Source organism: Capra hircus, chromosome 6, assembly GCF_001704415.2.
Source record: "Capra hircus breed San Clemente chromosome 6, ASM170441v1, whole genome shotgun sequence".
Lineage (NCBI taxonomy): Eukaryota > Metazoa > Chordata > Mammalia > Artiodactyla > Bovidae > Capra > Capra hircus.
Window position 1 is genome coordinate 92322271 of NC_030813.1, and position 14642 is coordinate 92336912.

A 14642-nucleotide genomic window follows, 5' to 3' on the forward strand; every position below is an offset into this window, starting at 1 on the left:
TCGCTGAGGAAGGCTTTCTTATCTCTCCTTACTATTCTTTGGATGGAACTCTGCATTCAGATCCTTATATCTTTCCTTTTCTCCTTTGCTTTTCGCTTCTCTTCTTTTCACAGCTGTTTGTAAGGTTTCCTCAGACAGCCATTTTGCTTTTTTGCATTTCTTTTCCATGGGGATGGTCTTGATCCCTGTCTCTTTACAATGTCATGAACCTCCTCCGTCCATAGTTCATCAAGCATTTATCTATCAGATCTAGGCCCTTAAATCTATTTCTCACTTCCATGTATAATCATAAGGGATTTGATTTAGGTCATACCTGAATGATCTAATGGTTTCCCCTACTTTCTTCAGTTTAAGTCTGAATTTGGCAATAAGGAGTTCGTGATCTGAGCCACAGTCAGCTCCTGGTCTTGTTTTCGCTGACTGTGTAGAGCTTCTCCATCTTTGGCTGCAAAGAATATAATCAATCTGATTTTGGTGTTGACCATCTGGTGATGTCCACGTGTAGAGTCTTCACTTGTTGGAAGAAGGTGTTTGCTATGATCAGTGTGTTCTCTTTGCAAAACTCTATTAGCCTTTGCCCTGATTCATTCCGTATTCCAAGGCCTGATTTGCCTGTTACTCCAGATTTTTCTTGACTTCCTACTTTTACATTCCAGTCCCCTATAATGAAAAGGACATCTTTCTTGGGTGTTAGTTCTCAAAGGTCTTGTAGGTCTTCATAGAACCATTCAACTTCAGCTTCTTCAGCGTTACTGGTTGGAGCATAGACTTGGATTACTGTGATATTGAATGGTTTGCCTTGGAAACGAAAGGAGATCATTCTCTCATTTTTGAGATTGCATTTCAGACTCTTTTGTTGACCATGATGGCTACTCCATTTCTTCTGAGGGATTCCTGCCCGCAGTAGTAGATAGTGAAGTGGAGTAGTAGTGGAGGAAGTTAGCACCGTATAATACAGCCTAAGTCATCCACCTTTTGAAATACGATAACTACCTTAGCCCCATTCTCCTTCAGTAGACTCTTGAGCAGGCGTGGGGAGTGCAGAGCCTGCAGGGGAGAGCAAGGAGGCCCCACAAAGCCTGTCCAGTTCATGCTAGAGAAGGAACCAAGCCCTGTGCTGTGCCATTTTCAATATGTTCAATATGGTGGTTGCAGAATTTCTGCATAGGAATGGGAATGCATCCTCCACTGCGAGTTTCTGAAAGCTCCTTCCTGTGTCTGGAAGAGAGTCCTTTATTTTTTCCCTCTGGGTTGAAAAGTTTTCTTGAGCGCTTGAGGCTGTCCAAAGGGTTGGGGTTTTAGTGTCACTTAGAGCATGTCGATATCAGCCCCCTCTGGAAAGCGTATTTCCCCTGAACTGGCGCACCTGTAAGCATTCCTGAGCTGCCTGGGCGGGAGATGGTGTGCTTTGGGAGTCGGTGTGATTTTTGTATAAAGAGTATGGTTCTAGAGTTGGTGGCTTCGGTTGTGTAGATGCCAGGGAGGGGGTGGGCACAGAGGGGTCGCCTTTTTCCCCATGTGCCAAGAAGAGAGGACGGGAGTGGGAGGGGGGGTGTTGTCACAGGCTCTCAAACGTTTCCCTTCTGACATTCCAGAATGAAGAGCTTCGAAACTTATCCCTTTCTGGCCATGTTGGATTTGACAGTCTCCCCGACCAGCTTGTCAACAAGTCGACTTCTCAAGGATTCTGTTTCAACATCCTGTGTGTTGGTAAGTGGCTCATCACTTGCCGCTGAGCAACGAGTCTGACTCTTAGGTGTCGGAAGGTGACTGTCAGAGGGGCATGTTTCGGGAAATAAGGGAATGACATTTTCACTCATTTATTATCTGTAAAGCAAGACAATAATATCTCTACTCCACATATGCCACACAGTTCTTAGCTTGGCCAAAAAGTTCGTCCTGAAGAAACTTTTTGGCTAACTCAAAGATAGAGACATAAATGCTTTGTCAGTTTCGTGGTGTTGCTCAAATTATTTTTATTTATGTCACATAGTCAAGCAATGATCAGTTTAATATTGCTGTTGAATCACTTATTTTAATTTTTCACAGGGGAGGGACTTAGACCCTAACTAGACTATGAGTACTCCGTCATGTCCAATTTTTTACACCCACATGGACTGTAGCCCACCAGGCTCCTCTGTCCATGGACTTTTCCAGGCAAGAATACTGGAGTGGGTTGTCATTTCCTTCTCCAGGGGATCTTCCCAAAGCAGGGACTGAACCCGCATCTCTTGTGTCTCCTGCATTGGCAGGCGGATTCTTTACCACTGAGCCTGCTGGGAAGCCCATACTAGACTGTAGGAAGTGGAGGGAAGGAACGGATGTACACATACACAGGAAGATCATTCAAAAGCATTTAAAAATTTGTTTCCAGGGTTTCTGAATAGGGTGCAGTAGTAATCTCCATTCAGAGAAGGGAATGGCACCCCACTCCAGTACTTTTGCCTGGAAAATCCTATAGATGGAGGAGCCTGGTGGGTTGCAGTCCACGGGGTCGCTAAGAGTCGGACATGACTGAGCGACTTCACTTTCACTTTTCACTTTCATGCATTGGAGAAGGAAATGGCAACCCACTCCAGTGTTCTTGCCTGGAGAATCTTAGGGACGGGGGAGCCTGGTGGGCTGCCCTCTATGCGGTTGCACAGAATCGGACATGACTGAAGTGACTTAGCAGTAATCTCCATTGAAATCTTTTTAAAGATATACTTCTGCCTACTGCAGGTAAAATCTGCAATTACTTTAACCACTTTGATAAACTGAGAATACTTGAAAATTTTGCTTTTAGAGTAAAAGGCAATCTTAAATCCTATTTTATACATGAAATAAAATTTCCACCTGAATTATTGAATTAACCTTTAGTGTTTCAATTGGAGTCTGAAATTGATCTCCATATATCCCTGGTAGATAAATGGGAAAAGGCCAAAGAGATCTGACTTACGTGTTTGCATCTCCACTATGTTTTATTCATAGCCATTAAATGTGATGTATTGGCCTGTGCTTCTGGTCTCGGGTATTTTTCTTCTTTAGCCATATCTTTTTTAAACCAAGAGGAGGAAGGTAGGAAAGAAGGTGGAGAAAAAGAGGAAAGTAGAAACAGGGCTCTCCTGTTGATTGGAAGCAGACGTGTCCTTGAAATAGATCATGGCCTTTCCTTCAGCTTCCCTGTCACTCTTGATGGAGGACCAGGCTGCCCAGCAGAGAAGTGGCTCGGGTTACACTGTTTCATGGCCATTGTCTTCTGGGCATAGACTTCAAGACAAACCAAAAGGAATTCTACCTGTAGCCAATATGTATTCTGTATGTCTCCTCCCTACAAGCTTAGCAGAATGTACCTGACTGACTTCTCTTGTCTAAGTAAAATGAAGTGAATTTAGCAGAGAAAGGTGTGTGTTCAGTGGAAGTCAGTTGTTGAGAGGGAGGGGTAGATATCTTCCTTTCTGAAAATCTTCGAGAGGAGCATGTTGAATGTGGCATCTGCATGGGCATTGAAAGCCACCGCCAATCTACCCCCCAGCCAGCTCACTGTTTGGCGTTCTGTCTCGAGCACCAGAGAGGAAGATGAGCAGAGCCGCCAGCTCTCCTTTTTTCTGTTTTCCCCACATTAAAATTCAGCAGGGGACCCCCTGGAATGGCAGCTTGCTCTACAGAGTGGCATAAATGAGTTGTTTTTTCTCTTCTGCTAAATGCTCATTGCAGAGCAGAGTGATTCTTCATTAGCATAGTGATTTGTTGGCAATTTGTTGATTTTTCTATTGAAAAGTATGCTAAATTGTAGGCCAATTACTATTCTAGCTTCTCTTGTCTGTCTCCCCCAGCCCTGCCTTCAAAATCAGCTTCTAGAATGCATTTGAGAGTTACAATCCAGCCTCCGCTGTCTCGTCCAGTGGAACCAGACTGGAAGGATCTGGTTTGACCTGGTGTGTGGTATGCAAGTGTTGGCTCGTTGGCTGACCATTGTGTTAGTAGTGCAATTAGTGATAGTAGTTGGAATTCCTCACAAGACACATCCATGCTGTGCTGTTGCATTTGGAAAGCAGCTGGTATTCCGATTCCCCTGGGTGGGTGATGATTCCTGAGATTCTTAGGTTTTTACTCTGGTTCCATTCTTGGTTGTTGTTTAGTCACTAGGTTGTGTCAGACTTTTTTTGAGACCCCCTGGACTCCATTCGTAACCACGTTTAAAATTAGTTTTTCACTTACTTAATATTATGAGTGCTAAGTTGCTTCAGTCGTGTCTGACTCTTTGAGACCCCATGGACTGTAGCCCGCCAGGCTCCTCTGTCAATGGGATTCTCCAGGCAAGAATACTGGAGTGGGTTGCCATGTCCTCCTCCAGGGGATCTTCCCAACCTAGGAATCGAACCCACATCTTCTGTGTCTCCTGCATTGGCAGGTGGGGTCTTTACCACTAGCGCCATCTTGGAAGTCCATTATATGGGATGGGTGTGTGTTAGTCACTCAGTTGTGTCCAACTCTGTGTGACTCCGTGGACTGTAGCCCACTAGCCTGCTCTGTCCATGGGATTCTCCAGGCAAGAATACTCGAGTGGATTTCATGCCCTCCTCCAAGGGATTTTCCCCACCAGGGATTGAACCCAGGTCTTCTGCATTGCAGACGGACTCTTTACCATCTGAGCCACAAGGGATGCCCTAATACAATGCATATTTCTAGTTAAAAAATTATAAAGTATCCCTATTTTTCCCCTCCCACCCTCATTTTCATTCCACAGAGATAAAACTGTGGAATCCTTCTACAAACTTCCTACACTTGGAAGTTATTTTCAGAGGCTGAAAACAACACCAGTTATTATTTTACAGCTTTTTCATTAATTAATTTTTAAAAATTAATTTTTATTGGAGTATAGTTACTTGACAATGTTATTAGTTTCTGCTGTACCCCAAAGTGAATCAGCCCCAGGTACACATGTATCCACTTTTTCTTGGAGTTCCTTCCCATTTAGGTCACCACAGAGCATCGAGCATGTCTGTGTTGTTGAAGTCCAACATGGGTCTTGCAGGGCTAAAATCAAGGCCTCTGCAAGGCTGTGCTCCTTTCTGGAATTCAAGGGGAGAAGACACTTCCTTTTTTCCCCTCTGTTAGAGGCTGCCCACATTCCCTGATACTTGGACCTTTTCCTCCATCCTCAAAGCCAGCAGTGTTGCACCTCTCTCTGACTGGTCTTGGATTAGGAAAATTTCCACAGAGAATCGCAGAAATCTAGTTTAAACTGAGTTAAGGCTCTTCCTCAACCCCAAAACACACTGCAAAGATCCTATACCGAGTTGTGTAATTAAGAACAGCCTGGTCTAAGAATTCAAAGAGCATTTCCAGGGCTCCGTCTCCAGTTTTCGATCCTGCTGGCTTCCGCGCGGCTTTTACCGTGTTTGGGCTTTTTCTTCCCTGAGGTGGTGGGGCTGCCGGCAGTGTCTCCAGCTCAGCAACCTCAGGGGGAAGAAGAAGCCATTCCTGACACGGCTTCTTCAATAGTCACGGGATTGTCTGATCCACAGGCCTGAGTCATCCACCCACCCGGGGTGGGAGATGGGGTTTATCTACCCTGAAACACATGAGGGTCCCCGAGAAGAGGAGACATGGGCAGAAGGCAGGCAGAGCACGGGGGAGCCAGACACTGGGCAGATAGAAACAGGTCTCTCGTGACTGGATAAGCGCTGTTCTGTTTTGGTTTTATACAAATGAGATCATGCTGTTCTGCTTTTCGCATTTTCCTTTTTTTACTTCATAGTAAGTCCTTCCCCCTCCTTCTCTGCCTGTATATCTAGCAATCCGGGTTCTTTTGCACAGCACTTTGGAGAAGGAAATGGCAACCCACTCCAGTACTCTTGCCTAGAAAATCTCATGGACAGAGGAGCCTGGTGCAGGCTATTGCCCATGGGGTCGCAAAGAGTCGGACACGACTAAGCGACTTCACTTTCACTTTCACTTTGGAGCCCTTTGGTTGGAACGAGCTTTAGTTCTTTGAGAAACAGGGGCTGTCAGCATTAAGTTAAATGTACTTATCTTCAGAGGATAAAACACATCAAATCCCTTCACAAATACTTTACAGCAAAATATCCGTAGAAGAAGACAGTTCTCAGTGTCAATTAATGCTCTATTTTTAAAGTAAGAGTCTACGAAAAGCATTCTAGTTGATCCAAATGTTTTGACAGCCACTTAGAGAAGTGGGTGTCATATTTAACTTGAGTATCCATGCTACTTTCTCTTCTCCTTGTCATCCTACTGTGCATTTATGTGTTTTACACAGTATGCGCGCCCATGGTGTTGATAGCATCATTATTTTGGGTGAAAGATAGGGAAGGAAATTAAAGACTGAAAAAAAAGTTACGATCCTAGTAAGGAAGCTGATGTTTTTCTAAAAGGTCTTAGAATCGTAAGTTTGTTTTGTGGGAAGAGCCCACAGGTTGCAAAGAGAGAGGAAACAAACCAGGGCAGAAATTAATCCTGGTGTGCGCTTCGTTTCGTTTTAGAGGCACTGAATTAAATATTGTTAGAGCCTATCTCGCAGTCCTGGAGAGAATGTAACAGCAGGAGAGTAGTGTTCACTTAACTGGGAAGCGAATTCTTGTTTTTTTGGCTGCACTAGCTCTTCGTGGCTTTCTCTAGTTGCGGCGAGTCGGGGCTGCTCTCCAGCTGTGGTGCGTGTGCTTCTCATTGTGGTGGCTTCTTTAGTTGTGGAGCATGGCCTCTAGGGTGTGCAGGCTCAGTAGCTGCTGCGAATGCGCTTAGTGGCTCCGCAGCATGTGGAATCTTCCCGACCAAGGATCAAACCCATGTCCCCTGCATTGGCAGGCAGATTCTTAACTACTGAAGTCTGGAAGAGGATTCTTGATGCTAAATCGGGTATCAGACGGCCAAGGGTTCATAGTTCTTTTACCCTCCCTCTTGCCTGTAACATGCCAGTTCATCCCCAAAGCTGTACTTCAGTTTAAATAAAGTGTTTCTTTCTTAAACTTTAAACTTTTTATTTTGTATTGAGGTATAGAAATTAAAAGACGCTTAATCCTTGGAAGGAAAGTTATGACCAACCTAGACAGCATATTCAAAAGCAGAGACATTACTTTGCCAACAAAGGTCCGTCTAGTCAAGGCTATGGTTTTTCCTGTGGTCATGTATGGATGTGAGAGTTGGACTGTGAAGAAAGCTGAGCGCCGAAGAATTGATGTTTGGAACTGTGGTGTTGGAGAAGACTCTTGAGAGGCCCTTGGACTGCAAGGAGATCCAACCAGTCCATTCTAAATGAGATCAGTCCTGGTGTTCTTTGGAAGGAATGATGCTAAAGCTGAAACTCCAATACTTTGGCCACCTCATGTGAAGAGTTGACTCATTGGAAAAGACTCTGATGCTGGGAGGGATTGGGGGCAGGAGGAGAAGGGGATGACAGAGGATGAGATGGCTGGATGGCATCACTGACCCGATGGACGTGAGTTTGAGTGAACTCCAGGAGTTGGTGATGGACAGGGAGGCCTGGAGTGCTGCAATTCATGGGGTTGTAAAAAGTCGGACATGACTGAGTGACTGAACTGAACTGATAGCCAATTAACAATGTTATAGTTGTGGTAGGGGAACAGCAAAGGGACTCAGCGGTGCATATACTTGTATCCATTCTCCTCCAGCGCCCCTCCCATCTAGGCTGGCAGGTAACATTGAGCAGAGCTCCATGTGCTATACAATGGATACCACCTTGCTGGCTACCTGTTTTGAATATAGCAGTATGTACATGACCTTCCCAAACTCCCTAACTATCCCTTCTCCTGCAACCGTAAGTTGGTTTTCTAAGACTGTGAGTCTCTCTCTGATTTGTAAGTTCATTTGTATCATTTCTTTTTAGATTCCACATATAAGGATGTCATACAATATTTCTCCTCTGTCTGACTTACTTCACTCAGTAGGACACTCTCTATGTCCATCCATGTTGCTGCAAATGGCGTTATGTCGTTCTTTTTAATAAGCTTTTCTTTCTTATCCACACTGTATTTCTAAGTTAGTACCCAGCCTTTTTTCACAATTCAGAATTTATTGATCGTTGTCATTCTCTTTCCAAAATGACACCAGCTCTGTGAGAAGCTACACCATTGATCCTGCTGTGTGTGGTTCTCTGTGCACCTACACAGAGGGATAAAATACTGCGACATCCTGGCTTTTGAAGAGCAACCAGTTCAATAGTAGGGTCAAAGTATATTAATAACACATTTTGAGAGTAGAATTTTAAATAATAATTTCACTGGTTGTTTTGAGAGAATGGCAGAAGAGAAATAGAAAGCAGACGAGTTTAAGATCATTTTAGCTAAGGCAATAGTGTCATCATTAGCTGTGGAATTTTGCAATCAGATCTTAAACATTTTTATCCCAGCTTGCTTTTCCAGGAAAGGCTATAAGTGGTTTAAGGGTAGAATGAATAAATGAATGAATAAAGATAAAATTAACCCCAGAAAACAAAGTGAAGATTGGAGTCAGAGCAAAGACCTGCCTATGGCAGTTGATTCTCTCAGGAACACATTTATCTCTTAGCTAGTGTGGCCAGAGCATGGGGGTCCCAATCAGTCTATGGATATTTGTTAAACACATATGTGCCAAACACAAGTTAAATGTTTAATGAGGACAGACTTATAGGAATTATAAACTAAAAACAAAAGGGTTACTGCAGATAAAATACAGTTTACCTGGAAAAATCTCTCTTGTAAATTTTCAGAAAAGACATATGTGGCTGTCGCTCCATTTAAACTTGGGTTCCTGAGCTTCCCCCACTTCGGGGTCATTGAGCTATGCATTGCTGAGGGTCACATGCAGGTCTTCCAAGTCCCTGGTGGTATTAGCCAAAGCGTGCTTCATCAAACAGGATTCTGTGAGGAGTTAAAATAACAACATAACTCTCTGATTATCTGGCTCCGTCCAAGAATGAAACCTCGACTGTTTAGAGGAGACAGACAGATTTTCATTCACAGCTATTTGAGTAGGTATAATAATAATTATCCAAGTAGCCAGTTTTGGCGATCAGAGTGAAAATGCTGACTCACCGATCAACTATTTGCTCAGTTTACAATTAATTACCTTCTAATTAATAATACATTCCTCTGTGCTCTTTTTGTTTTCCTTCTTTTTCTTTTTAAGCAGTGTCCAGCTTAGAGCTTGAGATTTATGTAAGCCTGAGAACAGAATGGAAGAACCTGCTTTCCACTGTGCTATGGGTGTCCAGCTTACCAGCACTGGCAGGGGCAGAAGCAGAAGCCCTAAACAGCACTTCAAGAGGAAATCTCTAATTACTGTAACAACTGTTGAGGCAGATGAACTTATCACAGAATAAACAACAGACTCAGAAAAATCTACCAAAGTGGCAAATCTCAGTATAAGTGATCACTATGACCACTTTCCAGTTACTTTTTATGGAAGGCTTCCTCGGAGCCAGGAGTTCTGAGATGTTTTAGAGTTGCTGTTAGTCTTAATTGTCTCGAAATATTGTTGTGGTTGTTGGGTTTGAGTTGTAACTTACGCCAGGTAGGCTTTCAGTTACTCAGTTCAAAGGAAGCCTTTTTGGTCTTGCATGTCCTTAAAAGTATAGCAAATGCCTTCTTTTCTGAGGCCAGAGATTGACCTCAACAACGAACGCATTGAAAGGCTCTCCTAGTTCTCTAGAATTCCTTTTATTCCCCAAACTGTCATTTCTTCGTGAAATACTTTTGGTGAATTGCACTGCTGCTAGGGTAGCGGTGTCTAATTAGGGCTCTTAAAAGCACAGAGCGTAGAAATGGAAAGTTAAGCACTCTGGAATTTAGAGGAACAGTGGTTTTTCCAACCCGCTGATTAACCCTGTGCTATAAGTAGGGCCTGGAATGCTAATTGTTCATAAAGTCCACCTTAATGCAAATAATAATTAAAATTATGTTGCCTTAAAAAAAAGCATCATATTCTTGATTCACATATGCTTAACTAATTCTCAACTTACTACATGGTAATTTCAGTGCTGTCCAGGTAACCTAGAATTCTTGCCATGTAAATTGTAGTCTTTATGGCTGTTCTGAGGGAAAGAGATGGAAGTAAGATGGGTCACTTTTCCACTGTCAGAACCTTGACCTTAGAGAGGAAATTTTATCAGGTAGCTCTTCTGTTCTTCCTTTGTCTTTACTGTGGGCTTCCCTTGTGGCTCAGCTGGTTAAGAATCCACCCGCAATGCGGGAGACCTGAATTCAGTCCCTGGGTGGGGAAGATCCCCTGGAGAAGGGAAAGGCTACCCACTCCAGTAAATTCTGAAAAGAAGTTTGCTGTATCAGGAAAGATACTCATGTACTTAAAATGACTGGAGTACCTTCAATACAGAATTGCTGTCTGGATTCTCTGTATCTTATGAGTGAAAACCCTGTTTTGTTTCTGTATCCATTGCTTCGTAACTTTATTTTGCTCAAGAGTTATTTTGTTAAGTTGCCAATCATGGGTATGTGCTTGTTGAGCATTACAGAGCCTACTTTGATTATGTTTATTGATGGGTCTTTTTGGTTAGAATATTAAAGAAAGTAAGGAAGACAGGAAGCAGTCTTAACTGCTACACAGCCAGACTTCATGGAGATTCTGAACAACATTCAGGGTATTACAGAAATTCAAAACATTTCAGTTGCTATCATTAATTACCATTTTACCCCCAGCACCTGTGCTTGTTACATAGTAAATACCGAAGTATTATAAATGAATGAGTTTCGGATACTAAGTCTCCTGTGTCTGTCTGCTCTCTTTCTCCTATGTGCCTGGCTAATGGTCTGTCAACATGTCTTCTGTGTATTTATAGCCTCATGGCCTCTGCTTATTCACTTCTCTTAGTATATCTTTTCTTTCTCATGCCATCATGCTGTGTGCAGACTCAAAGCCCCAAAGAGAGAAGTGTGATTAGATACACAGATCACTGTTCAATGTGGAGCATTCTCACAGCATCATAATTGCACTTCCATGGGTGCAGCCCTGGGGATACCCCCAGGAGACAACAGGGGGTAGCACTGGTCCAGTTACATGTGGTCATTAGCAAGGTCCAAGGGATAAACTATGGTCTTGCTTGTAAGAGGAAGGTGGTTATGGCAGACATGTAAAGACCATTCCCATAATAGTAAATCAGAGTCTGGTTGGTATTCAGTCACGTTCCAGATCAGATTCTAAGCTATGGGTGCGCACCATATCCAGCCAGTTGACTGTTGTATTCCCAACACTTGGCACAAAGCTGGAAAAGACACTGGCTGAATGAAGACTGATGAAGGAGGAAGTTCTTTGATCTTAGGTGTATCAAGTCCAATGGGTAAAGCTGAAGAGTTGGGCAAATGTTCTTGACCAACTTTTATCCTACAAATGAATCATGGTAGTCAGTGGCAAACCACAGACTCTTCTAATTAGAGAAAGCTCAGTTACAGAGAGATTCCGTTCTACTTCATTTTTATACTATGCTGGAAAGCAATGAGTAATACAGACCTTCTAATTAGTAAGTGGATTTTGTCTTTTCAGTGGGAAAGTTGCCCTAAGGCTGCCAATCCCAGAGCTCTTTTTTTCTCCGATAGAATTGTCACCAGCCTAAAAGGCATTACAGCAACCCTTCAGAAGAGAGACATTGTCCCTAAGAACATCATGGGACTGAGATTTTTTGAAAGGGCTACAGTATACTGGTATGTTTAAATTGAGCTGAAAATCTAATTGGGGAAATTTTCCAAATGTTGTTTTAAAAAATGCGTTCCTGTAGATAATGTTTCTTGATTTCTACCCCCACACGCTCAACCGCGGCCACAGAAGTGGATGGGTTCTTTCTCATTGCCAACTATTTTTGACTCAAGAATTAGTATCAAGAGAAAGTTTTTCTTGGCTTTATTTTAAAGATGAGGTTAAAGTTCTCCATGGCTCCACATTTGGGTCTTAACCGTTTGATTGATTTAGTATAATACCTGCCACTGATTTGCATATATTAGAGGCTCAGTGAAACCTGATGACTTGAACTATAATGTGAACCAATAAGGCCATCATTGCAGGTCGTTTAACATCATTCAATTTCATTGTCACAAACATCAGCCTGAATACCAGGACATCTAACAAATGCTTGCTGTCTACTGAATAGGGGAATGCAAACGGAGAGATACAAAGGATTCTCACAGATTCATAACCATACCTGAAAATATTAGGCAGTTAGTTTTCTCTGTAACAATGTCAGAATTGGTTGAATGAATGTAGGTGTTAGAACCACACAAACCCGAGTGAGAAATCTGGCTTTGCCATTTAACAATATGACTTTAGACAAGTTACTTAAACCTTATCTAAGCTTTAATGCCTCATCTGTAAAAGGGAGGAAACAGTAGTACTTATTCCATAGGAATTAGTACTAGGGTTTAATGAGATAGTACATTGGAAGCTCTTGTCACAGGACCTGGTACAAAGTAAGTGCTCAATAATTGTAGCTGGGTTTGTTATTTTTGTTGTTATTTGTTAAGAGTGTTGTTTTGAAAAAAATGTAATTCTTTCCCACAACATTAGATGGTATCAGATACTTCAATATAAATGCAATCAGTCTCTTACATTTTCCTAGTAACAGAAACTCAGCAATATAGATTTTTTTTTTAAAGTACTATATTGATAGTTTTACATGCCAACATTTAGAGAAGGAAGAGCTACAGTTTATGTCTTTGAAATGACCACAAACTGACCACAGGCAAGCTTTTAAGTTCTGTTTCTCTATTCAGAGGTAAAAAAAGAGCATCTTGATCTATAAGTTCAAGATCTTCTCTGCCAAATGGTTTTTGAAATGCATTAAGGCATTTCTAGAGAGGTGGTCCATAGATCACACATGGAAAGAGCTATTTTTTTTTGTGGTGGGATATCTGGTGAGACTGACTTTTCAAAAAGTTTTTCTAACATGATGATTTAAAAAAAGAAAAAAACACTCCTGGTGATGTGAACTGATGTTTCAGAGGCATTGACACTTTCTTTGATTTCTCCCTTGTGGTCATGCAGGCGAGACGGGCATCGGCAAATCCACATTAATGGACACATTATTCAACACCAAATTTGAAAGTGACCCAGCGACTCACAATGAACCAGGTGTCCGGTTAAAAGCCAGAAGTTATGAGCTTCAGGAAAGCAATGTGCGGCTGAAGTTAACCATCGTTGACACTGTGGGATTTGGAGATCAGATCAATAAAGATGACAGGTACATCTTGGGATTTTGTGGGGATGTAAATGAATGAGGAGGTAACAAGACTCATCCTGGGTAAATGCAAAGACCAAATGTTAGCTCGTTGTAGGGCTTGGTCTCCTGTCACCTAAAAGATAAGACATTGTTGTCCTCTGAGAAATTGTCTTAGAATGTTCTTGAGGTCAGAATCAGCCGATGTAATTGATTCCAGCTAGTATGAGCAGAAAAGAGATTTGTTAGAAGGAATAAGCTAACTTATGATTTTTCCTGGAAAAGTCATGGAACCAGGTTTGGGGGCTTTCCCATCTAGAAAAGCAGTCTAGAGAAACATCTAGGGTTAATGGAACTCCTGCCACAAATTACTGTATATATTTGGTACCTGTGATGCTGGGGACAGGTCTCTAGAACCTCCACTGAATCTGTCCCTGTTAACCGAATGCCTTCATCGCCACCTGCAAGAAGAACCCCTTTCCCTGTGTGTGGCCTCTGCCTTGGGTGACATGCCCTCTGCCTCCAGATCTTGTATGCCTGTAGCTGCTTGGCACAAAGTAGGCCACATCTGAACACTAGCTGCAAGAGGGTCTGGGGAATGTGGTTTCTGGTTTGTTTTTTGTTGTTGTTGATGTTGTCACTTTAACTCTGCCAAGAAAACAAAACAAAAACCAGGCATTAAAAAGTAGGAGGAGTTTGGAATGAGAATCTGCCCTGCTCTCCTAGGGCTTCCCAGGTGGCAATAGCGGTAAAGACCCCGCCTGCCAATGCAGGAGGTGTGACACTGTTTCGGTTCCTGGGTTGGGATGATCCCCTAGAGGAGGAAATGGCAACCCACTCCAGTATCCTTGCCCAGAGAGTCCCATGGACAGAGGAGCCTGGCGGTCTGTAATCCATAGGGTTTCAAAGAGTCGGACACAACTGAAATGACTTAGCATGCATGCAGGCACTCATGCTCTCCTAGTCACTGAGACAGATTGGGATATTTGACTTAATCCCCAAATTCCTACAGCTCTGAGTGAAAACTTGGAGTCAATAATGATTTTGCCCAAGAATCTAGAGCCCAGGATTTAGTAGACCCGGTTTGTGGTCTGAATTCTGCCAATAACCAGCTATGGGCTCCTTGGCAGTTTATCTCCCTCTAAGAGAATGACACTGGATACTCTCAGGCCTCTTCCAATGGGATCTGCATACAGTCTCTTTTCAGGTGGGGTCTAAGGAAGGGCACTGTGAATGGCTGAGCCTGGAGGAGGGGTGTGGTAATCATAGGGAGTAATCCTGTATTTTGATGGCTTTGGCAACCAGGGGTATCTGCTTCTAAAACCCAAAGTGAAGAAAGCGTGTTTGTGAGAGCTCAATGGGAAATATCGTAGCTGATTTCCAGCCGGCACAGGATCTTAATATTGATGCTAGAGCTGTGGTGTGAGCACTGTGGCTCCTTTGTGCATTGTCTGGGTCTTCCTGTAGGCTGCTCACAGTTGGGTGG

The 14642-nt window shown here is 42.8% G+C and overlaps 1 protein-coding gene across 8 annotated transcripts in view; it reads left to right on the plus strand.

The window, feature by feature from the left end:
• Positions 1–14642, plus strand: part of SEPT11 (septin 11) — a 104614-nt gene that overhangs the window by 48295 nt on the left and 41677 nt on the right. For all 8 annotated transcript variants that reach the window (XM_018049614.1, XM_018049616.1, XM_018049615.1 and 5 more), the window contains exons 2-3: positions 1596–1710; positions 12985–13180. In XM_018049614.1, coding sequence (XP_017905103.1) covers positions 1596–1710; positions 12985–13180 — 311 coding nt within the window. The remainder of the gene's footprint in view (positions 1–1595; positions 1711–12984; positions 13181–14642) is intronic.